Source organism: Chlorocebus sabaeus, chromosome 2 (assembly GCF_047675955.1).
Source record: "Chlorocebus sabaeus isolate Y175 chromosome 2, mChlSab1.0.hap1, whole genome shotgun sequence".
Classification (NCBI taxonomy): domain Eukaryota; kingdom Metazoa; phylum Chordata; class Mammalia; order Primates; family Cercopithecidae; genus Chlorocebus; species Chlorocebus sabaeus.
Genome location: NC_132905.1, coordinates 94116480 through 94143607, shown reverse-complemented (window position 1 = coordinate 94143607; position 27128 = coordinate 94116480). Strand labels below are relative to the sequence as shown.

General features: G+C 43.1%; 1 protein-coding gene across 1 annotated transcript in view; it reads left to right on the top strand.

Moving 5' to 3' along the window:
• The window catches only part of DSCAM (DS cell adhesion molecule), an 812825-nt gene that overhangs the window by 700413 nt on the left and 85284 nt on the right, over window positions 1-27128 (top strand). The window contains exons 19-20 of the mRNA XM_037985374.2: window positions 5487-5642; window positions 15101-15234. Of these exons, the coding sequence (XP_037841302.1) occupies window positions 5487-5642; window positions 15101-15234 (290 nt within the window). The remainder of the gene's footprint in view (window positions 1-5486; window positions 5643-15100; window positions 15235-27128) is intronic.

The window sequence follows — 27128 nt, the reverse complement described above, 5'->3', positions numbered from 1 at the left end:
CATGTACCACACCACACATACACACCACACATACACATACCCCACATACGCTGCACACTATGCCACACATACACACCACAGACACAACACATACACAAAGCCCACATATACTGCACACCACACCACATATACACACACCCCACATACACCACACATACACCCCACATACCCCACACACCATACCACACATACACACCACACATACACCACATATCACACCACACACACCCCATATACACCACACACACCCCACATACACATACACACACACCACACTTACACATACCCCACATACACCACACACCACACACTCACCACACACACCTCACATACACCACATACCACACCACATACACACCCCGTATATGAGACACACCACACCACACATATACAGACCCCACACACAGCACATACACTCCACATACACATGCACACACACACCACACCACACACACCCCAGTACACCACACACTACACCACACACACCACACCACACATACTCCACACACACCCCACATACACCACTCACCACACCACACATCACACATGTCATGCTACTCACAACGTATACCACACACATACACCATACACCCACATACCACACACACAGGTGCACACACACCATTCACATCACATACCACAAACACCACACACACCACACATTCACACAGGCTGAGAGAGGCAAATATTGTTACTACCACTGTAATTAGCAATAACCCGAATACTTTCCAAAATATGTCTAAGAAAGAATTCTGTTGTTAATATGATCAGATGAAATAAAACTGGTTAGTATATTTGATAGGGCAGGTTAAATAAACAATATTTTGATGGATTTTCTGATTTTTTTTTTTTCATGGTCAGAAAGTTAAATCATGGTTGAGGCCTGACAGAAACAGTTTATTTGAGATTGCTAGGACAATTGTATCCTTTGAAAAGTTACCGTTTTTTGTTTTTTTTTTTTAACCTTCCACCTCATCCATCTTCCTTCATGACAAAAATGGTAAACTCGGAAAGGAAGCAATATTTAGGTGCCAACTAGTGTATGTAGGCAGCTGGGGGTTGCTTCTGAAGCTATTCCCACACCTATTTTGTTTTCTGCCTTAAAACCCTCTGAGAATGAGGCAGGATATAAATAAATACACAAAACTATTTTGTTTAAAACAAAATTTGTAACAGAAAAAATCTGATATCTATATTTATTTTATATATATTTTTAATTTTATTCCCCTCATGGCCTCAACTGAACAGTACACTTCAGTTAACGTGTGTGTGTATGTGTGTGTATGTGTGTGTGTATGTGTGTGTGTATGTGTGTGTGTGTGTGTATGTGTGTGTGTATTAAACAGCTCTATAGGGGCATGGAAGATAGACTGTAGAAATTCATGTTTAAAAATAAAAAGACCTAAAAAGAATGGCAAACTAAACACTCAGTTTTGTGTCTGGCTTTCTTTTTTTTCGTCCTTTGCTTTTTATATCTTCCATATCTGCTAGTCACCCAGTAGCTGTCATCAGGAAAATACCCTTCCTTCAGAGTCTATGAGGCATTCTAGCAAATAGAGCCAACTCTGGCTTAGGTCGTTTTCGAAATCTTAGAATTGGGGTTCTGACTGCTTTTGTCTTCATGGTTCATGATAAATTAGTTGATCAAAATGACTTGAACCCTCTAATGAGTAAACATCTAAATGTTAATTCTAATTAGTATATTAACCATTAGCATTTTTAATCATTTTGTTTTAAGTGTTTCCTTTTTTGTTTGTTTGTTTGTTTGTTTGTTTGTTTGAGACGGAGTCTCGCTCTGTCACCCAGGCTGGAGTGCAGTGGCATGATCTTGGCTCACTGCAAGCTCTGCCTCCCGGGTTCACCCCATTCTCCTGCCTCAGCTTCCCGAGTAGCTGGGACTACAAGCACCCGCCACCATGCCTGACTAATTTTTTGTATTTTTATTAGAGACGGGGTTTCACCGTGTTAGGCAGGATGGTCTTGTTCTCCTGACCTCGTGATTCGCCTGCCTCAGCCTCCTGAAGTGCTGGGATTACAGGCGTGAGCCACCATGCCCGGCCAAGTGTTTGCTCTCTTTAAGAAGATCAGAGAGGCCAGGTTGCCCTTCTCCCTCCTCACCAGGCTCCTCTTCCTCATTCTGTCTGATTCAAGAGTTGCGTGGCCGGAGGGGTCACAGCTTTCTCCTGTATTGTGGAATGATCCTACTTTCCCTGTGAGGTGGACACCCTGCACTCTTGAGAAAAAAAAAACCTTCATCACAGTCTCATAACCAGCTCCCAGCACCCTACCCTGACCAGCCCCTCCCCTCAGCTGTATTTTTATTGACTGTGTGTGTATATATCTGTAGGAATGTGTGTGTGTGATCTTTGACAGTGAAGTTTCTAAATCTGAAAAGATCTTAATGAGTTCTATATTTAAACTTTGTCTATTAGCATTTGAGTTTTTAATTCGTTTGTTTAAAGGCCTGGCTCTGTCACTCAGGCTGGAGTACAGTGGCACAGTCACAGCTCACTGCAGCCTCCAGTTCCTGGGCTCCAGCAATCCTCCCACCTTGGCCTCCCATGTAGCTGGGACCAGAGACATGAGCCACCATGTCTGGTTACATTTGGGTTTTTTATCCTAATCCAAAAGACTTGCATTAAATGCATTCAGGAAAAGGAATATAATTGAATATGGAAAGACCCTTCCTTCGGAGATGAGGATTTCCAATCCATCTGGGGCAACGAAGTATTGATATTTTGACTGCCTGGTGACCACACATGCGCAGACTTTCTCCTCATTTTCATAAGCTTGTTGAGATTTCCAAATTGTGACCTCTAACAGCTGGCACCCTGCTGGCCTCCCTAGAAGACAGGAGTCCAAAGGCATGTCTTCGGACCATCCTCACCCTGCTCTCTCCCCAGCAAAGCCCCAGCCTATAGAACTGCTTCTGGTGGTCCCAGGCCTTCGGCTCCCACTGGAGCCTGGACTGTGGGAGCCACATGGAGCCCTTTTACCCCTCTTCTTGCAACTCCTAGAAGGCACAGGGGCTCTCTGGCGTGTGAGGGACAGGCCTCAGTCATCCCATGCAGTATTTGCCACTCTCCTTTAATGCTGTATCCATTCCACATTGATCCTTTTGGTGACAAAAAATTAAAATGAGCAAAAGACATTCCACAGTCATCCTCATCACAAAATACAGGGCTATTCATTTGTGAACTTCTGTGAAATATCCTGGACACACAAGAGAAAAGAAAAACAATGAACAGGAAGGAAATACCGGGCAGGCAAAAAGCAAAAGCCCGTTTAATCTGGCAGACACGACGGCTCGTGGGTGCCTCTATTTTCAGCCCATTTTCTGCTTTTTCCCAGAGCGACTGAGGAGAGCAGCTGACATCTGCAGCCTGTGCCCTCAGCCACTGTGCTGGGCTCCTTGATCCTCTCTGTCCTTTGACTTCCTTGGCTGTAAAATGAATGAGTTGCAAAAGTAATGGAATAACTCTGCTGGTTGCATAAGTTACTATCTGTACTTAGAATAGCATAGCGCTGGCACCTAGGCAGGCATGCGTGTCACGTCCACTCCCTACACAGAGGCCAGGGAGAGTGGGAGGTATTGACAGGCAGCTAGCATTGCCCTCTAAATGTAGCCAAAGCAGACCTGTTCAACAAGGTACTCCCCGGACCTGCTGGTCTCTTGGGGTAACCGACCTGCTCTGGGTACCAATGTGTCACTGACAGCCCCTTCCCCTAGGGAAACAGTTCTCAGACCCTTCTCATGCTCTGAAGATGACTCATTTCAAAACCCATCAGCCAAATACCAAGGAAGTACATCACTGGTAAGTTTTCTCAAATGGCCGTGTATCGTATGCTGGAGATGAGAGTGCAGAGTTTCCATCTGTGAATATTATCAGTTGATCCCACTCCTGAAAGTGAAGCATTTTTAGCTGACACCAAATTTCTGACACATAGGCCTGTCACTTCAGGATTGAAGCTGAGAGTTCACTCCAGGTAAAAAGAGGGGTTTGCTGAGCCACTCAGTTTAGCGCAGGTGTATTTTTTTTCTAATTTAAATATGTTATCTTTTCAGCTTTTTAAAGGTATAATTGACGAAAATTGTGTATATTTCAAGCATGCAGCTTGTTTTGACGTATGTATCCAATGTGAAATGCTCGCCACAATCAAGCTAATTAACAGCAGGTCCACCACCTCAGATAGTTGCCCTTTTCTTCCCCTACCCCCAAATGATACAAAGTTCCAGTTATGCAGGATGAGTACGTTCTGGAGATCTGATGGATGCAGTGGTGACTATAGTAAAAGATACTGTATTGTAGACTGGAAACTTGCTAAAGAGGGTAGATCAGATATTGGAGATGAAGTTAGGTACTTAAAAATACATGTATGTTAAAGTAGAGTTTGTTTAAAATAACGGTAAAACCCCTCAGCTTGCAGAAGCTTCCTAACGAATAGTTAGCAGTGGAACTGCCGCATGTGCAGTGCATGTGGGCCTCCAAGTGTGCAGTGTGTGTGTGCCGCCGCGTGTGAAGTGTGGGTATGCTGCATGTGCAGTGTGTGTGAGCCGCCAAGTGTGCAGTGTGTGTGCACCTCCGAGTGTGCAGTGCGTGTGAGCCGCCATGTGTGCAGTGCGTGTGTGCCTCCAAGCATGCAGTGTGTGTGCCGCCGAGTGTGCAGTGTGTGTGTGCCGCCGAGTGTGCAGTGCGTGTGTGCCGCCAAGTGTGCAGTGCATGTGCTGCCGTGTGTGTAGTGCGTGTGTGCCGCCGAGTGTGCAGTGCGTGTGTGCCACCAAGTGTGCAGTGCGCATGTGTGCTGCCAAGTGTGCAGTGCGTGTGTGCCACTGAGTGTGCAGTGCGCATGTGTGCTGCCATGTGTGCAGTGTGTGCATGCCGCCGAGTGTGCAGTGCGTGTGAGCCACTGTGTGTGCAGTGCGTGTGAGCCACGGAGTGTGAAGTGCATGTGTGCCACCGATGTGAGCCGCCAAGTGTGCAGTGCGTGTGAGCCACCGTGTGTGCAGTGCGTGTGAGCCACCGAGTATGCAGTGCGTGTGAGCCACCGAGTATGCAGTGCGTGTGTGCCACCGAGTGTGCAGTGCGTGTGAGCCGCCGAGTGTGCAGTGTGTGTGTGTGGTACTAAGTGTGCTGCTCGGGGTGCAGGGGACATTGCTCATTAGCACCTGCTGAAGGCCGAGTGGCAGCCCTGGTGCTGGCCTTGGGTTGATAACACTTAACTTGGAACAAATTGCTTCGTTTTCCTGACCACCGTTCTGCCTTGTGTTCTGGAGCAGTTTGGTGTGAATGATCTTTTCCAAAGGGCCGCATGACACCATGAGCTCACAGGATGACTGTGCACAGTCCCTTTGAGGAATTCCCATGTCCAGATGGTGGCTGGACGGGTGATGGCATGGCACAGGGACAGTCAGTGGGGACAGCGCGGAAAAATGAGCAGAAATAGGCTCAGACGTGGGATTTTGTTTTCTTATTCTTGTCCTCCAGAGCTGGGTGAGATTAAAAACATCACCACCACACAGCCTTCCCTGGAGCTGGACGGGCTAGAAAAGTACACCAACTACAGCATCCAGGTGCTGGCCTTCACCCGCGCAGGAGACGGGGTCAGGAGTGAGCAGATCTTCACCCGGACCAAAGAGGATGGTGAGTGACGGGTGGGCGGCGGGTCCCAGCAACTGCTGGAAGGGCTGGGTCAGAGGGAGCTCACTTGCCTTTACCCTGCAGTTCATCAGGCTATTCTCAGTGCAAACCTTTGCCGCCTTCCCAAAATATCCCAGTGCAGTTTAGAGCATTAGCTTCCTCTCTTGCCTTTGCTTGATGTATCTAATCCATTGCTGCTTCTTCCTCTCTATTTTTTCTTCTTTCTTTTTTTTTCCCTTTGGCCAAGTATTATTGTAAATAGAAATTCATTTTATCCCAGAGCTGTAATACTTGTCATACATGTTTTGTATCTTGTTAGAATAATTTTAGTGGCTCTTCAGCTATTAGTGTAAGCTCTGATTAAATCCATCCTTCCACTTCTTGAAAATTATGTACAGGCTGAAGTTCTATTATTCTTTGCCAGCTGAAACACTTTAGAATAAGTCTTTAATTTGAGAACTTCATGTTAATTTTTTTTTTAATTCTTGCAAGAATTCATGGTGATTTAGTAAAAATTTAAATTGCTGCTCATTTTGTTCTACAACAATAATTCTTGCTGTTCCTTACAATTTGGATTGGGTTATGTGACTATTACCCAAACCTACAAAAACTGTACAACAAAGATTCTGTACTATTTTAAGGGAAACTCTGAGGGGCGTTAGCCAAGCCTGTTTGAGGAACAGGTAAGTTCTGATAAATACTACCGTGGTAGTGAGAAAAGTAGCCTCTACCTTAGTAAAGGAAGGAGCAACTGATGTCAAATTGATGCCCACATAGAACCTTCCCAAAATATTCCAGCACAGAAGTATACGTTGAGATGAGACATTAGCAGACCTAAATGCTGTGTTGGATTGTCTCTGCAACTTTGTCATCTTGCCGGGACTCTCTGTTCCCCAGGCAGCATAGGGGCGGGAGAGTTGTTGGCCATTGCCGGTCGCCTCCCACGTATGGGCAGGTTTGATGTCTATGCTGTCTCCCCCACTACTAGAGCATCAAAAATGCTGTAACTCCATCCCATATCTGTTCTGATGGAAGCAAAGAACACCTGTTCAGGGGGCATGATACGTTCTTCTCCTCAGCCTTTCTGCCCCTGACCATGACTCTCTGTTATTCTAAGCCTGCCGTCTTCCACCTCACTCTGCTCTCACCTTGGCAAGCCAGGCCTGGCTCTCCTGAGCAGCCCCAGGCATCTACTGTCACCTGGTATTTTTGCTGCTTCTGTAGCCCTTCTCACATTATGATGTCTACACCCAAACTAATCCTCGTTTGCTTTAGTTTTTTTCTATAATGCACAGGTAGTTCTTCCAGGGAATGTGCAGGTGTCAGCCAGTTCTGCTGTAAGAAATTGGATTATTTAGGGAAATCTAAGTTTCAACTGTAATGCCATTAGGAAGTCACACATCAGTAGAGATCTCTAGAAAGCTAAGTCCTGAGTAGAGACAGCCATAATTTCATTTTTAAAAAGTGTAATAGACACAGAGCTGTGCATATGCTGGCTCTGTCACCTGCTCCCTGTGGGACTTTGGGCACCTTACCTAAGCTTCTCTGGACTGGATTGTCCTCATGGACAATCTGCTGTAGCAATCAGCCTGCACAGAACCAATGTATGAGAGCTGAAGTGATATCTGAAAACACCTGCTTGCTACAAAGTGGGATGCTTCCTGACACTCAATATTTGATGATTTGCTCTCTACTCCTTCAGAGCAAGAGTGAAATACTCTTTTTTACATTGCTAAGCAATCATGCAAATGTCACTGGAATTATTATTTAAAGAGCAAATTGATCATCCACAAAAAGTTTTGCATCTGCATTTTTAGAAGAATGTACAGAAATCCAATAAGAAGGGAAGGCTCTTCACAGATCCTTATTAATTCACAATTTTAGATCAATTTTAAATTAATATTCTAGTTTTAAGAATCATAGAGTTCTCTTTCAAAACTTGACCCCAAGGCCCAAGGTCTAATTTGTCAATCAATTATGCTTTGCTTTTGTTTCCAGTGCTGATAGTGTGTGGAGCTGGGATTGACTATGGAAAACCCTGCCTTGGGTGCCCCAGTTACCCCAAGGAGGATGCCATGGATCCCACTTTTGCTGGTGGTATGGGACAAGGACTATGCAGTACTGAGTATCAATATTTATTTAAGATAAGTGTGTATTTTCAAAAAGAAGTGGAGTAGTGGATCACTTGAGGCCAGGAGTTCAAGACCAGCCTGGCCAACATGGTGAAACCCTGTCTCTACTAAAAATGCAAAATTAGCTGGGTGTGGTGGTGGGTGCCTCTAATCTCAACTACTCCAGAGGCTGAGGCAGGAGAATGACTTGAACCCAGGAGGCAGAGGCTGCGGTGAGCTGAGATCATGCAACCGCACTCCAGCCTGGGTGACAGAGTGAGACTCCATCTCAAAAAAAAAAAAAAAAAAAGAGGTGGAGTGAAGATTAGGTGGAAGAAGAGAAAAACTAGAATAATATCACTTTATCTCCCAGGTTCACATGAAAAATTCAATAATTTAGAAATGATGAAGAATTGTGTCAATCACTTTTGTAGACTCAATACCTAATATAATTAGGCATTCCAGCAGTTTACAGAATTAAATGCAATTTTATTTATCTGATTGGAAGAAGGGACAAAGGCCAGTTCGGAGAACAAATGCCCAGTCGAACTGATCACAGATCCTATTAATACCTCAGTGAGAAAGCTTTGTAATTTTGAAGTTTGGATTACACTTGCAAGTTCAATTAAATTGTGTAAAAATACAGATTAGATTTCCAGTAAAATAATAATTACCAACATTTACTCAGTTCCTTCTCAATAAGATACTATTTTAGGCTCAGGTTGAAGTGTCAGTGTTTATCAATGTTCTTGCAAACAAAGAAAGACAGCTACATTAACAGGGACCATCCGATTCAGTCGTCTATGCCAGACACACGTCCTGCACCAGTCTTCCTAACCTAGGGAGCCTGGAGGCTTAAATTGTGTTATTAGGTCACTGATCATACTAAAAAGAGAAAACCCTAATAAAGGCAAAAATTTACTTTTGCAACAGATTATTTGCAATAGAAATATTTGTTTAGAGAACAAGTCTGTGCTTTAAGTAGTTTCTCTACCTCTATCTAAAGATTCTTGGGCTCATAGACATATTCACAGGTCCACGGACATATTGTCATGTCTTTGGTCATAATCTCAGGGCCATGGACATAGACTCGTATCCATAACTATAGTCTCGGGTGCATGGACATATACTCATGTCTGTAGTCAGAGTCTCAGGGCCATGGATATCATCTTTTATCCATAAATGTAGACTCAGGTGCATGGAGATATTTTTGGGGTCTGTGACAGCTGTTCACAGTTCACATTCTCTTTCCAGGACTGCTCAATCAATGAGAACTTGTACCCCTATTATTGCTGCAGAAACACAAAGGATGACTTGGTGATCGGGCTTTCGGTTTTTGAGCACAAGAACAACTAATCCTGACTTCTAAAACAGTTGTGAAATCCTAATGCCATTTTATTTGCCAATACTATAATATAAGCCAAGCCATAAGGAAAGAGAACACAAACAAAATGAATCTATTAATCTTCCAATTGCTATTTTCACTCTGAAGGCAAAAGCTAGTTTCAGCCTTGATCCCTTTACACAAGAGTAAACTTTGCATATGTATCAATAGAGATAGTTAAGTTCAAATATTGACTGAACACATCACTGATGTACATAACTCTGAAGGCACATGTGAGAGGGCTGGCAGCAGGTGTAATATGTCATCTCTACTCCCTCCCCACCGTCAATTAGCAAGTCTTATTGGGAGGAGACCTGAAAGTAGAGCTAAGAGGAAGCAAAAAAATAAGCTGACATCCAGATACCTCTGAATCCTCCGACCACTCATACCTTGAGCCATACGTACTTATGAAGGTGTGGATAGTATGTGCCTGTGACGTGTGCTGGGGTGATTATATGACCACATCTCAGTGGAACTGAAAGGGGGTAGATTGCATGTTGTGTTTGCATAGCCACCAGCGGTGCTGTCCCTCAGTAGACACTGGGAAGTACAGCCAATCAACACTGCTTAGGATTCCGGGGCTCTACAGCCTGTGGTAGTGTGCCCTGTGCAGTGGCAGGTATACCAGCAACACGACAGACAAGATGTCCTAGAATAGGTTCTACCACGTGGTTTTCCGCACTCCCTCCACTGCAGTGGTTCTCAAACTAGGTTCTTACACAGCCCAAGGGTTATTGGGTGGGCCCCGGTGGTAAGCAGGAGGCCCAGTGAGAGACTCCATTCTCTCCCTGACCCTGGCTTCAAGAGCCACCCCACTTCTACTTGTGTTATGTGCTGGGTTTCCACGTGATGGTTTGGTTAAAGGATCAGTCAAACATTTAGAGAATGTTTGAACACTCCTGCTCTAGTGAGAGGAAAGGCCGAAAATACCAGAGTCTTATGGACATGGGAAGAGAAAAGGGACATATGTGCATTGCTTGGTGAGATGACAGCTGTGAACGTGACATGTCCCTCCAGGACTGTAGCATCTGCACGGCACGGCATGGCTCAGGAAAAGCCACTGAAAAGTTGTGGGCTCAGAAGGATCTGGCTACCATGGCGTACCACATATGTACATGCATGTTTGTGCACATGCGCATACACACACACCTGCCTGTGGCTGCTTACTAAGAGCAGAAAAATGATGGTGAAAAAAAATGAAGCTGACTGCAGTGTTTGTGTGAGTGTTTAGCCAGACTTCTATCTGATATTCATACTTCAAACCAAAGCTGTTTCAGAAAAATGATTTTGGTATTTTACATTAAGGTATGTTACAGGAGGGCTTACCCACTTGTATTTATTTTCTGTGCTGTGAAACAGATTGCTACAACCTTAACACCTTAAAGCAATACAAATGTCTTATCTCATCGTTTCCAAGTGTCAGGCATCCAGGTCTGGTTGAGCTGAGTCCCCTGCTCAGGGTCCCACAGATGAATCAAGGTGTGAGCTGGGGCTGTGCCCTCATCTGAGGTCAGGGTTTCCCAAGCTCACAGGTTATTGGTGGGATTTTTTTTTTTTTTTTTGGCTATAGGGCTGGAGTCACCAGCTTCCAGAGGCTGCCTGTTACCCCCTGTCACACCCCCTACCGCATGGCGGCTTCCTCTTTCAAGGCCAATAGGAAAGCCTCACGTGGCTTCCAATCCCTCTGACCTCTTCTGTCTCCCTCTGACCACCATCTCCTCTTCTAAGGGGTGCATCTGATTAAACCCAGCCCACTCAGGAAACTTTCCTTTTCATTAACTGAAAGTCAAGTGATTAGGTGATTAGGACCTCAATGATACCTGCACAAGCCCTTCACCTTTGCCACATGGCACAACCTGCCCATGGAAGGGATCTGTCCATCGTAGTAACAGGTGCCACACCCATTCAAGGGGAAGGAATCACCAAGGCACATACACTAGAGAGCAAAGATCTTGGGACCCATTGTAGAATCCTGCCTACCACACAGACATGAATGAAATCAGTTTTCCACTCTTGAAAAATCTGTATTGAGGATCTAGTATGTTCCAGATACTGGCCCAGGAACTAAAAATGCAGAGAAACAGGATGGGCTTGGTGGGGTTTGCAAGCTAGTGGGGGAGACAGATGTTGATAGATCACCCCTGAGTGTCAAGTGCAATGATGAAGAAGAGTCTCGACAGAGACGTGGGAGCCCTGACCTGACCTAAGCTGGTGATCAGGGAAGACTTCCTGGAGGAAATGACACATACTAGACCCTGAGAGATGAGTAGGAGTTGCCAGGGAGAAGGCAGAGGGTGGGGAAAAGTGCAGACAGAGGCATCCCAAGGCCCTGGATCATGGCAGCCCAAGGGCCCAGGGTGGGAGAAGCAGACCACGTTCAGGGAACTGAAACAGAGCTCAGTGTTGGGGAGCACCAACGAATCAGGGGGAGAGCCCAGCTGCTGACCTGTCATGTCCATGTGGACCTCCAAAGGGCTCGTCAAGTGACAGTGGGAAGAGAATTCCAGGTTCTGGTTCTTGCAACTGAGAAGATGGGGGGAGCCCATTTCCTGAGATGGGGCAAGAGAAGCGCAGGTTTGGATAGAAGACGGTGAGCCCTGTTGTGACTATGTTGGCCTAAGGTGCCTGTGTGACCCCTGGTGGAAACGTCTCAGCCAACTGGACACATGAGACACAGAAGCATTTACAGCTCAGAAGGGATGTCCAGGTGCACTGGAGGAATGTAGAAGAGAGAATTCTCTGAAGGCCACATTCTTTACTGCAATCAGTTAAACTTGTATGCAGAACTTCTCTCTACAATGCCCAGGAATTCATGAAAACTTCCCAAGCTTGTTTTGAACTTCATGAGAAAAACTCAGATTACCAAAATGGGATGTGGTCACTAAGAATGTTTCAAGAAAATATGTCCCAGACAGACATACACCATTTTTTACTCCATCCTCTGCCGTCTCTGTCTTCTGCAACTTTCAGTGTCTGGTGTTTGTCATTCACCACTGAGTCACAAAGTAAAGGCTAGTATCATTTAATGACGTTTAATCTAAGGACATAAGGATGGTTATTAGAGATAGCTAGAACTTATTTAGTGCTTATTCTACAGAGAACGATAAATAAATCATTTACATGAAGTATCTCTTATAATTCTAACAGCAAAAACATAAGCCGGCACAATTATTGTTGTAGATTTATAAATGAGGGAACTAAAGATTATTAGAGAAGTGAATCGACTTGCTCAGGACATGGAACTAAGGGGTAGAGCCGCATGAAACCAGCAGTGAGGCTCCAGGGCCCACACCTTTAAGCTTTATGATATTGTCCAAACCAGAACGAAAATGTTAAGTTCTTGCTCTGAAAAGATTAGCTCAGTCATCCAGAAAACATTTCCAAAATTCCGTGTTCTTCACATCTTCTATGTTGTTATTTTATTGTACAAAGTTCTAGTAACCATACAAGGAAAGACTGTGTAAGATAGATCATAAATCCATGTAGGAGTCGTCAACTGCGAGTTTAGATGGTGCAGTCAAAGCCCCTTGATCGGCTGTGACACAGGCATGCTCATGGAAATCCTCAGTGGAAACAAGGAATCACCAAACTTTACAGTGGCCAAGAACTACCTGAAATGCTGCATTTTAACTTAATACATATAAATATGTATTCACTCCCTAATCTTTCTCTAATCACATGACTTAAGATCACTTCAAGTTTTGGGTGAAAACATTAGAGTTCTGTGCCATCTTTTACTCCATGAACTGTGTATTTAATGTGTAGCATCTGCATTTTTCAACTGGTGTCTCAAGAGCATGTGACCATTTATCAACGATCTATTTGCAAATGGGGACAAATCCACATGTCCCATTCTTCTCAATGGTCCTGACCAAACATAGATCAGCCTTCTTCCTTCCTTCCTTTCTTCCTTCCTTCCTTGCTTTCTTCCTTCCTTCCTTCTTTTCTTCTTTTCTTTTTTTATCCTTCCTTCCTTTTGTCTTCCCTTCTTCCTTCCCTCCTTTCTTCCTTCCTTTCTTTTTTCTTCCCTCTTCCTTTCTTCCTTCCTTCCCTCCTCCTTTCTTCCTTCCTTCCCTCCTTCATTCCTTTTGTTCTTCCCTCCTTGATTTCTTTCTCTCTTTAATTTCTTTCTAACTTACCTCTAAGGAAGCCTCTCCAAAGCAGTCCCATTAACTGTCATAGAAACAGCTTTCTCTTGCACTTGAATTTCATTGGTTTATGTAATGAATTAACTTACAGTATTACCCGTGACAGGTTCAATTGTCACGAACAGATTGGAAACAAATAGAAGTGACTCCTCTTCAGCAGCTATTCAACTGGCTGGTGCTAAACTACTTGGCCTCCTAAAGAGAAGATATCCAGCAAGAGTGTTCACTGTGGTGAACACCAACCAGGGGCTTTATGGAAACGACTGAGAGTGTTGGCTAAGCTGGGTGTCTACTAGGATTAAAATCCTCAGGAAACGTTCACTCTGCCCTTGTTCAGGAGGAGCCCTGGCAGCTCTGAACTAGGTTGTGGATGTCTTAGACATTGCCCTTACCTATAGGGGTTTGTTCTCATGGGATTTCTTAACCCAGGATCTATCACTTATGTGTGTTACCTTTTCTAGACCTTCCACTGTCTGCAAGACTTGCCAAAACTGGATTTTATGTTTTCAAATGGTGACTATGTCCAACCCAAGTTCGTTCTCACCAGAGCCCTTGGTTTTGTTATGCAGACTTAGAAGAGTCAAGATGACAATTATGAGATGCACATTCAACTCCAAAACTATTTACTGAGCAGTTGCATTGCCATCAAAGCAGCAAAAGACTCACAGCTTTCTCCAGGGGTTTGCAAGGGACTTATATTGGCTTGAATTTCAGTGCCTCAATCAATATGCTTGCCCTCCATGTGGACAGTGAGGTTAATGAGGAACAAAGCAAGAGCTCTGATGTCTTTCTCACTGGCACCTATGACATTTTGGCATCTTCTGTGTCTTGGTCATCTCACCCCACCCCCCACCTCTTCAACCTGGAAAATAAAAGAACAAGCGGAGTGGGACATGCCTTCAATCTTACTCCCAAATCATGCTTAATATTGCTGCCACCATGTTCTGCCTTCTTAGCTGGTTTACAGGGGAGAGTTTGTCTTACATGGATACTGTGAATCTTTGACACAATAATCCCTATTCATCAACAATATTTCCATTTCTCCTGAGCCCAAAGTGGTGCCATTACAAAATGACTGGGGTGAGGGAGGGTGGGGTCTCCTTGGCTGAGGTAGTTCACCCTCATGCTTCTCAAATTCGGGATCCAAAAGGTTCATCCCCAGTACATTCAAAGCCAAAAACTGCAGCAGAAATAAGACTGATCCAGAAGTTAATTGTCCAGTTATCCAGAGGCAGGAAGTCTCCAGGCACTGAAATGGGCTGGGAAGGCTCCCCAGGACAACAGGGACTAGAACTGACTGTATCAGGTCCTAGAGCTACAAAGAACCACAGATTCCAACATTAGGAATGTATTTGCTGTCTCTGAGTTCTGGAGGCCGGAAGTCCAGAATCAAGGTGTCTGCAGGGCTGGTTATCTCTGAGAGCTTTGAGACAAGCATCTGTTCTGGGCTTCTCTCCTTGGCTTATAGATGCCGTCTTCTCCCTGTGTCTTCACATCATCTTCCCTCTATACATGTCTGCCTGTGTGCCAAAACTGGCCTTTTTATAAGGACACCAGAAGTGCTGGATTAGAGGCCACACTAACAAACTCATTTTAACTCAATTGCCTCTGTAAAGACCCTACCTCCAATGACAGTATCATTCTGAGATCCTGGGGGTTAGGACTTCAACGTTTGCATTTGGGGGGACACAGCAGAACCTATAATGCTCATCCTCAAAGAGCTGAACAGTGAGTGTGGAGTGGGGTCGTGTTGGGAGGCGTGGGCCCGCAAGCCCAAGTCGAGGCCCCACCTTGTGACTAAACGCACGGCTCTTCCAGTTCCAGGTCCTCCCGCGGGCGTGAAGGCAGCGGCGGCCTCAGCCTCCATGGTCTTTGTGTCCTGGCTTCCCCCTCTCAAGCTGAACGGCATCATCCGAAAGTACACTGTATTCTGCTCCCACCCCTATCCCACAGTAAGTTGGTAAATAACCAAGTGCCTTTAAAGCGTCTGCCAGGGACGAGCTGCAGGTGCTCGTGCCAGACAGTTTCGTTCCTTTGTTTCCAACCTACTTGGGTCTTTCCAGTGGTTTTGTTTTGCCCCTGCTGTCTCCACATACAAAGCAAAGTCCTCATTTACACCTCATTTGAAAATACGCTCCTGAATCATGACAAGGGGGACAATTGTCTGGAATTATTGTTTATTTGGTGAGTTCCCACTAAACTGCCAGCAGCCTGATCAAAATCAAAGCCCAGAGGCCTTAATTGTGCCTTAATTGATAGTCAGTGGACAACACCTATTGATTTTACTGTTGGACTCATCATGACGGGCACTTCACGCCTTCCCTCCCTCCAACTCCTTCCCTCCCTCCTTCCTTCCCTCCCACCCCATCCCTCCCTTCTTTCCCTCCTCCGTCTCACACTGGGAAAAGAATAGCAGGCAAAGCCCTATTGTGCTAGAAATGAGAGATTTTCATGAAGATCTATTACCTTTACGGTTACAGCAGTCAGCCTGGTTCATTGTGAAGGAACTAAAAGTTATTTACTATTTCAAAGTGTGGTTTTTGTTATCATTCGTATTATTCCCGCTGAATAATAATTATAAAATTAGACTGCCTCTGAGACCGCACCAAAACATATCAAAAAGGGAAATTTAAAAAAGAAACGTTGAAATCACCCACCAAAATTGATGATGTCTTCATGGAGACATTATGACATTTTCTGCGGCAGGTGCTGTGTGTCTTCCATCTTTGCATCTCCAGCTTCCAGTATAGAAGTTGACACATACAGCCATTCACTAAGCGTTTGTGGAGTGAATATACACACTGGTTTTGTTTATTTTCTGGTAAAATACACATAACGTAAAACTTACCATCTTAACCACTTTGATTATCGAGTTTATCAGTGTTAAATACCTTCACGTTGTTGTGAAACCGTCACTACCATCCATCTCCAAAACTCTACAAAACCAAAACTCTGTCCCCATTAAACACGAATTCCCCATCCTCCCTCCAGCCAGCCCCTGGCACCCACCATCCTACTTTCTGTCTCTGGATTTGACTCCTCTAGAGACCTCATGCATGTGGAATGATACAGCATTTATCACTTAGTGACCGGCTCGTTTCCCTTGACATGATATCCTCAAGGTTCATCCATGTTGTAGCATGTGATGGAATCTCCTTCCTTGTGAAGGCTGAAAAATATTCCCAAACAAATTTATGGATTAGTCTTTTAATCAAGGTGATGTGTTTATGCAAGCTCAGAGTCCACAGGGGCCCTTGAGGCCTGGTGTACCCCAACAGTGAGTGTGAGCGAGAGAGTGTGTGGGCTTGCTTGGCCCATGAAGGTCCGTCTGTCTGCTGAAAAAGGTGTGTGCTCTACTGCTTATGCGTTCATGGCAGTACGCTGTCCTTGAAGTCAATACATAAATGTAAATGGTCTGAGTTAGGCTCCACAGTGTTTTTATGGGCTTCTTATATGGTTTTCAATATACTGTTAATCCTCACTTGCTGAATCCTACCATCAAAGCCCAGAGATGTAGAGCACCGTAGACACAGAAAAAAAACTGAGCCATTGTGCCCTCTACTCAGAGTGGCAATTCTTCGAGGACCCCCCACCCTGCCCAGGGTGGCTTCTGATTTTCTCCTTAACATTGACATATATCCCTGTATTCACCAAAGAGAGACAAAAATTATTGCTGAAATAAAGCGTACTCATTTTCCACTAGAACTTGAATTGTATCTGTATTAGTATTCACTCGTTCATTCATTGATCTCTTTGCTGTGGGATTCATGTTTGCTGTTTTGACTCTAACAGGCTAGAAAGCACCTAGCAGGGTACAGAAACACCAGCAGCTTCCTCTCGTTTTGTCTTCTCAATCAGATCTTTATCTGTAAACTAAAAATCCCTACCTGGCTTATTTGAAATGAGTCCTTAGTGACTGATGCTTACTGAGAAAACCCCTCTTTGTGGGTGATACAGGCTGTATCTGGCTCTGTCCTCCCAGCCTGAGAATTACATACAATAAAAAAAGGAAGAAAAAACATCCTATCCTGAAAATAAAGTCACACAGGTGTTGTTAGATGGGGTAGAAATGCGTTTCCCCGGGATTTCTCCTGTCTCTTCACCCACAGAACAATGGGATTTGACCTGCCCAGGATCTTAACAATACATTCTCAAAAGGGACAGTAATGAGGGCCAGCCAGGCATGGTGGCTCACGCCTGTAATCCCAGCACTTTGGGAAGCCAAGGCAGGAGGATCACTTGAGACCAGGAGTTTGAGACCAGCCTGGCCAACATATGAAACTCCGTCTCTACAAAAAATACAAAAATTAGCCAGGCGTGGTGGCACATGCCTGTAATCCCAGGTACTTGGGAGGAGGCTGAGGCAGGAGAAACTCTTGATCCTGGGAGGCGGAGGTGGCAGTGAGCTGAAATGACACCACTGCACTCCAGCCTGGGCAACACAGCAAGACTCCGTAAAAAAAAAAAAAAAAAAAGACAATAATGAGAACAAACCAACCAGAAAAAGGTGGGAAATAACAGCTGAGATTTTTATCAGGGTATCTCTGTGTTGCCTTTTGACCATATTAAAAAGACTAGAGACATAGAAATATGATGAGCAGGTGCCTGTGTTCTTCCAGGCGGTGATACCTAGAAAGTGTTACAAGGAGGTCCCAGAACCCCAGAGCACCCTCATCGAAGTGAAGTGAACTAAAAACAGTTCCATCTCCATATCCACATTCCTATCTGTCTATCTTAACCATCATTTAAGACCATGAGGCCTATTTTTTACATCAAATAATATCGTTGAGAGTCAAGGTCAGAGACAATTGTTTCTCTTCAGAGGTGAATATTTGTAAAGAGTATCATTCTGTTTTAAATATGAAATGATCAAGAAGCTTTAAAGTACAGGAAAGAAGAGTTTTTTTTTTGTTTTGTTTTTTGTTTTTTTTCCATCAGTTTCTGCAATTTGACTTTCAGTAAACTGGATGCTGTCAAGTTTTCTGAGGTATTTGCATTTCTGGCTGTGTGTACGAATGACCACCAGAGGGCAGTATGAGCTCTAGATATTTTCCTTACTCATAAATCTGAATTTTTTTATTTGAAATGATTTCATAGTTGAATGTAGAACATAGGGGGATAAATCAGGACACAATATGCCTTGTAATTTGATCCTTTTTATAAGAGTCCCTCAGATAACCCCCTCGCTGATGTCAATTTCTCTCAAGATCCCAAATTCATCTCCCTTTCTTGGGAAAGGACCTTGTTAAAATAGACAAGCTTTTTAATCTAATATGTGACATATAATGTCTGCTAATAGGCATTTATTTCATGGTGCTGTCTCAGTTTAGCTTACAAAAAGCCATTAGAATTTGAAACATTGCATGTGGCCTGATGACAAGTTAGAGTAACTGAGAAGGAATCTGCAAACAGGTTGTCTAAAGATGGTGCTGACTGAACATGAAGCTTCCCTCGGGGGTCCAGCAGTGCAATGAGATATTAAACCCCCCAATCAGAGATTCAAACGGCAAAATCTCAAAAGTCATTTGATTCAGAGCCTCATCCCCATCATTTGCAGATTCTGGCTGTTAATTTTAATATATAATGGTTTGAATGATCAAACAATCTATTATAAGCAATGAGAGTCCAAAGATGTGAGACAACCCTTTTAAGGTCCCAGGAAGGAAACAGCCAAGCTTCATTTCCTCCCTGATGCTCCGGTCTACATAAAAGCAGTCTGTAAAAATTTTACATCCAGACTGCTTTTACTATATACACATTAAATAAGCATTATGATGTAGACATTGTCTATTTCACAATGCTAATCTCATTTACAGAGCTTAGAAATGTAAAACTAGGAAGCACAGCCTTCTCATTAATGAAAACTAAGTCAGAAGGCATAGAATATCTCTGAGCTGTGATTCACATTGGTTATTCCAGCTTCAGATGATAATATTATTCAGTTCCTATACATAGTAGGTGCTCAATAAATGTTGCTTAGTGAACCAATGAGAATACACCACTACTCTTCTTACCCAGAAGACCTGGGGAATTAAACTCTCCACAGTGTAGACCACAACTTAGAATTAAACAAGTCTTCTGGGAGGCAAAGTAGCTCACCAGGTCCAGACAGCTTCCCACCCCAGGCAACAAGTGTGTGTTTGCCTCCCAACCGGCCGCAGACTGCATCGAATAAAGCCATAGTCAGGCTGAGGGCGAAAGGGGACTTCCGAGGACTAGAAATGTGCAGGAATCTCAAGGAGTGGGAAAGTGGTATAACGTGGAATCCGGAAAGCAGCATCTAAGAATGCTCATGTGTATCTACAATGATACTCATCACAGTGTTCATTCTTCCTCTCTCGCACGAAACAGGGACCTCCCGGCTGTATTAAAATGTCATTCCTCCCTCCCAGGACCCTCCCTATTTCATGTCACTGTAGCATATAGTGACACTACTAGACAGCAGTTTGCTTTCAAAATCCCCCTTTTCTTAGCTTCCGTTATCTTGTTTTTTATTCTTTGTTGCTTCTTGTCCCTCTGCTTCCCACCCTTAAATGTAGGCATTTTCCAATATTCTTCCTTTATCACTTTTAATATTCTTCACTATCTCCGTGGATCATTGAATCTGCTCTTATAATTTAACTATCCTCTGAAATTAAAGAGTTCACATTTTTTATTTCTAATCCTGACAATCTTAGAGAACCATCAGTCCTATATTTCCAACTTACCACCATCTGCGTACTCAGGAAGACCTCTCCAGTACTTCACATTCAGTGTGCCCACAAACACATTTATACTTGTCTCTCCCTCTCTTCCTGTGTTCTAGTTTAGCTGATGATCTAACAAAATCTGCTGCTTTCTGACCAGAAGCTCCAAGCTACCTATAGTTCCTCTCCTAATCATTTATTCATTTATACCACAAACAAACATAGAGCACTACTCTTACACCAAGCTCTGAGCCAGGTTCTGAATCACATCACTCAAGAGATGCTGAGTTAGGGGGCATCACAAACAGGCCTGAATCCTCAGTGATTTACAACAACCAACGGTTTTATTGTTGTTTCACGATCATGCTCATTGTGAGTATATGGTAGTCCATGCCGTGTTATCTTCACTCCAGGAAGGACCCAGGCAGGTTTCATGACAAAGAGAAAGAAATCTCTGAGGCTCTGACATAGAGGCATGTAAATGCTCCAGCACAAATCATGGGCCAGAATCTGTCATAAGATTCTGGTCCACGTCTTAACCACAAGGGAACCACGACGTACGCTCCAAACCCATACCCAGAAGTTCTAGGAAAGGCAGGAAACACTGGACAATGTCACCCTTCTGTGTGATGTGACAGAGGACACAGCAGTGATGTGTACAGCACAGTGCAGGAGTGCGGACGGGGAGTCACTCAAACACAGGGCCGGAGACGGTTGCTTGGAACACATAACTAGTCCTGGCTTGCAGGAAGAGAAGAATCTTACCTGATGAATCAGAGGCAGGAAGGGGTAATATGATCAGAGGAAATAAATGAGCAAAGTGACATCATGTCACAAGAGCCCTCTGCAATGTCTTGTTTGTTTGTTTGTGTGTTTGTGTGTTTGTTTGAGACGGAGTTTCACTCTGTTGCCAGGCTGAAGTGCAGTGGCGTAATCTTGGCTCTCTGCAACCTCTGCCTCCCAGGTTCAAACGATTCTCCTGCCTCAACCTCCTGAGTAGCTGGTATTACAGGCACCCACCACCACGCCAGGCTAATTTTTGTGGTTTTAGTGGAGACGGGGTTTCACCATGTTGGCCGGGCTGGTCTCGAACTCCTGACCTCAGGTGATGCACCCGCCTCTGCCTCCCAATGCAAGGTCTTCTTAATCTCCTTTCCTTTCACATCCACTGCCCTTGCCTTGCTTCAGGTCCTCCCCCGGGGAACCAAAACCGAGTCAGAAGCCTTCCCACTGCCAGGCTCAACTCCCAGTCCGCTGTCCCCATCCCTGTCACAATTCGTTTTTCCAATTCTGAATCTGAGCATGTTATTCCTTTGTGCAAATTTCTTGGATGACTTCTCATTTTTTACCTAAAGACATCGAAAATTCGCAATATGACCTAGATAGAGTTCCACAGTCCAGCTGCAGCTCCTGTCTAGTTTCATATTCTACTAACCTTCTTCCATCCGGTATCTAAGTAATACCATGTCTCATATGTGTCTGCATTTGTGTACGTGTGTGTGTGTCTGTGTGTGTGTGTGTGTGTGTGTGTGTGTTGGATTCTCCTTGCCTTTTCCATCTCATCCTCTTTGGTAAAAATGTTTATTGTTTAAAGCTGAACTTAAATGCTATATTTTTATTTCACCATTTCTTAGCACTGGCTACATGTTAGGCACTGGGTGCCAAAAGCTTTATACCTATGGTTTTTGAACTTGCTCTATGGTGACCCGAAATAGAAAATATAAGTTATAATCACACTACGAAAGTACACGCACACCACAAACTTGCATTTACTACACGTGATGCCCTCTGATATTTTCTGTTCCATTTGATTTTTTTTCTATTCTGTTTCATTTTGTTTTTAAAGTGGTTGTCATGTTCCACTAAATTCCTCCTGTGACTCACATTTTTAAAAATACTGTTTTGCATCAGTTAATTCTGGTGACTATCTTACACAGGAAGCGTTGTGATTGTTATCTTCATTTACTGATACTGAAATGAAGACTGAACAATCTGGCCAGAGCCACGCAGGTTAGCAAAGGAAGACGGGACCTGCAACCCACAGGGGGCTGAGTTCAGAGTCCCAGCTCTTTGTCCTGATGCTTACCTGCCTTCCCTGGGATGTCAGCTCCATCCTGCCCCAGCGTTCCCAGCACTGACTTTCAACCTCACTTTGACATAACCACAATCTCTCGTGTTGTTGTTAGACATGAGCATAAGCTGGCAAACCTGTTACTATGCTGAAACAGTGGATGCTCCTCAAATGTGTGTTGAATTAAATTTTATAGATTATGACTGTGAGTCTTCTAAAAGAGGTTAAATTGTGTAATGAAGCTGTAGCTTAATAAGGCAAGAAATTGTGTTATGTACTTTGGGATGCTTTGTATCCCAGAAGGATTTGGATCGAGTGCTGTGCTTTTAAATCACTTACATAGAAATCATTCTTCCATCATTTTATTTAAATGACTTAAGGGTGAATCTTTTTTTTTTTTTTTTTTTTTTTTGAGACAGAGTCTCACTCTGTTCCCTAGGCTGGAGTGCAGTGGCGCGATTTTGGCTCACTGCAAGCTCTGCCTACCGGGTTCACGCCATTCTCCTGCCTCAGCCTCCCGAGTAGCTGGGATTACAGGCGCACACGGCCACACCCAGCTAACTTTTTGTATTTTTAGTAGAGACGGAGTTTCACCATGTTAGCCAGGATGGTCTCAATCTCCTGACCTCGTGATCCGCCCGCCTCGGCCTCCCAAAGTGCTGGGATTACAGGCGTGAGCCACCGCGCCCAGCTGAATCTCTCTCTCTTTTTTTTTAATAATAGAAAATCTGAAAATTATGGAGATACCACAAGTTAACTTAAAAATAGACAAGTGTGTTTCATTTACACACATGTAATGAATCATGTACATGAGACCTTTGTGGAGTACTTCTATGTGACAGGCAGATGCTAGGCTCTGTATGTTCTTGGATCATCCAAACATTATTGAAGCCCCAGCATCCTGTCGTGGAATCATATGGCTGGAAAAAGACCTAGAAGGGTTTCTTTGAGGCAAAGCTATATCTAAACATCCCAGACATATGAAAATCAATTCTGGTTTTATAAAATTTCATGAGAAGTCTATTCTTGAAGCTTTCTTGGAAATATCTTTGTATTTCACGGCTGGTTCTAATGGAATGCAGTTCTTTTTTTTTTTTTTTTTTTATTTATTATTATTAAACTTCAAGTTGTAGGGTACATGTGCACAACGTGCAGGTTTGCTACATATGTATACTTGTGCCATGTTCGTGTGCTGCACCCATCAACTCGTCATTTACATCAGGTATAACTCCCAATGCAATCCCTCCCCTCTCCCCCCTCCCCATGATAGGCCCCGGTGTGTGATGTTCCCCTTCCCGAGTCCAAGTGATCTCATTGTTCAGTTCCCACCTACGAGTGAGAACATGCGGTGTTTGGTTTTCTGTTCTTGTGATAGTTTGCTAAGAATGATGGTTTCCAGCTGCATCCATGTCCCTACAAAGGACACAAACTCATCCTTTTTTATGGCTACATAGTATTCCATGGTGTATATGTGCCACATTTTCTTAATCCAATCTGTCACTGATGGACATTTGGGTTGATTCCAAGTCTTTGCTATTGTGAATAGTGCTGCAATAAACATACGTGTGCATGTGTCCTTATAGCAGCATAATTTATAATCCTTTGGGTATATACCCAGTAATGGGATGGCTGGGTCATATGGTACATCTAGTTCTAGATCCTTGAGGAATCGCCATACTGTTTTCCATAATGGTTGAACTAGCTTACAATCCCACCAACAGTGTAAAAGTGTTCCTATTTCTCCACATCCTCTCCAGCACCTGTTGTTTCCTGACTTTTTAATGATCGCCATTCTAACTGGTGTGAGATGGTATCTCATTGTGGTTTTGATTTGCATTTCTCTGATGGCCAGTGATGATGAGCATTTTTTCATGTGTCTGTTGGCTGTATGAATGTCTTCTTGTGAGAAATGTTTGTTCATATCCTTTGCCCACTTTTGGATGGGGTTGTTTGTTTTTTTCTTGTAAATTTGTTTGAGTTCTTTGTAGGTTCTGGATATTAGCCCTTTGTCAGATGAGTAGATTGCAAAAATTTTCTCCCATTCTGTAGGTTGCCTGCTCACTCTGATGGTAGTTTCTTTTGCTGTGCAGAAGCTCTTTAGTTTGATGAGATCCCATTTGTCAATTTTGGCTTTTGCTGCCGTTGCTTTTGGTGTTTTAGACATGAAGTCTTTGCCCATGCCTATGTCCTGAATGGTACTACCTAGGTTTTCCTCTAGGATTTTTATGGTATTAGGTCTAACATTTAAGTCTCTAATCCATCTTGAATTAATTTTCGTATAAGGAGTAAGGAAAGGATCCAGTTTCAGCTTTCTACTTATGGCTAGCCAGTTTTCCCAGCACCATTTATTAAATAGGGAATCCTTTCCCCATTTCTTGTTTCTCTCAGGTTTGTCAAAGATCAGATGGCTGTAGATGTGTGGTATTATTTCTGAGGACTCTGTTCTGTTCCATTGGTCTATATCTCTGTTTTGGTACCAGTACCATGCTGTTTTGGTTACTGTACCCCACAGAAATACAAACTACCATCAGAGAATACTATAAACACCTCTACGCAAATAAACTGGAAAATCTAGAAGAAATGGATAATTTCCTGGACACTTACACTCTTCCAAGACTAAGCCAGGAAGAAGTTGAATCCCTGAATAGACCAATAGTAGGCTCTGAAATTGAGGCAATAATTAATAGCCTACCAACCAAAAAAAGTCCAGGACCAGATGGATTCACAGCTGAATTCTACCAGAGGTACAAGGAGGAGCTGGTACCATTCCTTCTGAAACTATTCCAATCAATAGAAAAAGAGGGAATCCTCCCTAACTCATTTTATGAGGCCAACATCATCCTGATACCAAAGCCTGGCAGAGACACAACAAAAAAAGAGAATTTTAGACCAATATCCCTGATGAACATCGATGCAAAAATCCTCAATAAAATACTGGCAAACCGGATTCAGCAGCACATCAAAAAACTTATCCACCATGATCAAGTGGGCTTCATCCCTGGGATGCAAGGCTGGTTCAACATTCGCAAATCAATAAACATAATCCAGCATATAAACAGAACCAAAGACAAGAACCACATGATTATCTCAATAGATGCAGAAAAGGCTTTTGACAAAATTCAACAGCCCTTCATGCTAAAAACGCTCAATAAATTCGGTATTGATGGAACGTACCTCAAAATCATAAGAGCTATTTATGACAAACCCACAGCCAATATCATACTGAATGGGCAAAAACTGGAAAAATTCCCTTTGAAAACTGGCACAAGACAGGGATGCCCTCTCTCACCACTCCTATTCAACATAGTGTTGGAAGTTCTGGCTAGGGCAATCAGGCAAGAGAAAGAAATCAAGGGGATTCAGTTAGGAATGCAGTTCTTTGCTTTTTAACTTTTATTTTAAGTTCAGGGGTAACATGTGCAGGTTTGTTATAGAGGTAAACTTGTGTCACAGGAGTTTGTTTTACAGATTATTGATCACCCAGGTATTAATCCTAATATCCGTTAGTTGTTTTTCCTGATCCTTCCCCTCCTCTCACCCTCCACCCTCCAAAAGGTGTGTGTTGTGTGTTATTCCCCTCTATGTGTCCATACGTTCTCATAATTTAGCTATCACATACAAGTGAGAACATGTGGTATTCGTTTTTCTATTTCTGTGTTAGTTTGCTAAGAATAATGGCATCCAGCTCCATCCATCTCTGCAAAGGACATGATCTTGTTCTTTTTCATGATTGCATAGTATTCTATGGTATATATTTATCACATTTTCTTTATCTAGTCTATCATTGATGGACATTTAGATTGATTTCACATCTTTGCTATCGTGAATAGTGCTGCAATTAATGTATGTGTGCATGTGTCTTTATAACATAATGATTTATATTCCTTCGGGTATATACCCAGTAATGGCATTGCCAGGTCAAATAGTATTTCTGTCTTTAGGTCTTTGAGCAGAGTTGCCACACTGTCTTTCACAATGGCTGAACTAATTTATACACCCATCCACAGTGTATAAGCACCCCTTTTTCTCCACAACCTCACCAGCATCTGTTATTTTTTGACTTTTTAATAATAGTCATTTTGACTGGTGTGAGATGGTATCTCATCGTGGTTTTGATTTGCATTTCTCTAATGATCAGTGATGTTGAGCTTTTCCTATGCTTGTTGGCTGCATGTATGTTCTCTTTTGAATCTGTTCGTGCCCTCTGCCCACGTTTTGTGGGATTGTTTTTTCCTTGTAAATTTGTTTAAGTTTCTTATAAAGGTGGAACACTAGACCTTTGTCAGATGCATAGTTTGCAAAAATTTTCTCCCATTCTGTCAGCTGTTTACTCTGTTGATAATTTATTTTGCTGCACAGAAGTTCTTTCATTTACTTGATCCCATTTGTCCATTTTTGTTGTGGTTGCAAATTGCTTTTGGTGTCTTCATCATGAAATCTTTGCCCATGCCTATGTCCTGAATAGTAGTATCACCTAGGCTGTCTTTCAGGGTGTTTATAGCTTTAGGTTTTACATTTACATTTTTAAATCCATCTTGAGTTGATTTTTGTATACGGTGTAAGGAAGGGGTCCAGTTTCAATCTTCTGCATATGGCTAGCTAGTTATCCCAGCACCATTTATTGAATAGGGAATCCTTTCCCCATTGCTTGTTTTTGTCAGGTTTGTTGAAGATTAGATAGTTGTAGATGTGCAGTCTTATTTCTGGGTTCTTTATTCTGTTCCATTGGTCTATGTGTCTGTTCTTGTACCAGAACTATGCCATTTTGGTTACTGTAGCCCTGTAGTATAGTTTGAAGTCCGGTAGCATGATGCATCTAGCTTTGTTCTGTTTGCTTAGGATTGCCTTGGATATTTGGGCTCTTTTTGGTTCCAACTGAATTTTAAAATAGTTTGTGAAGAATGTTCATGGTAGTTTAATGAGAATAGCATTGAATCTATAAATTGCTTTGGGTAGTATAGCCATTTTAAGATATTGATTTTTCCTATTCATGAGCATGAAATGTTTTTCCATTTGTTTGTGTCATCTCTGATTTATTTGAGCAATAGTTTGTAGTTCTCCTTATAGAGATCTCTCACCATCCTAGTTA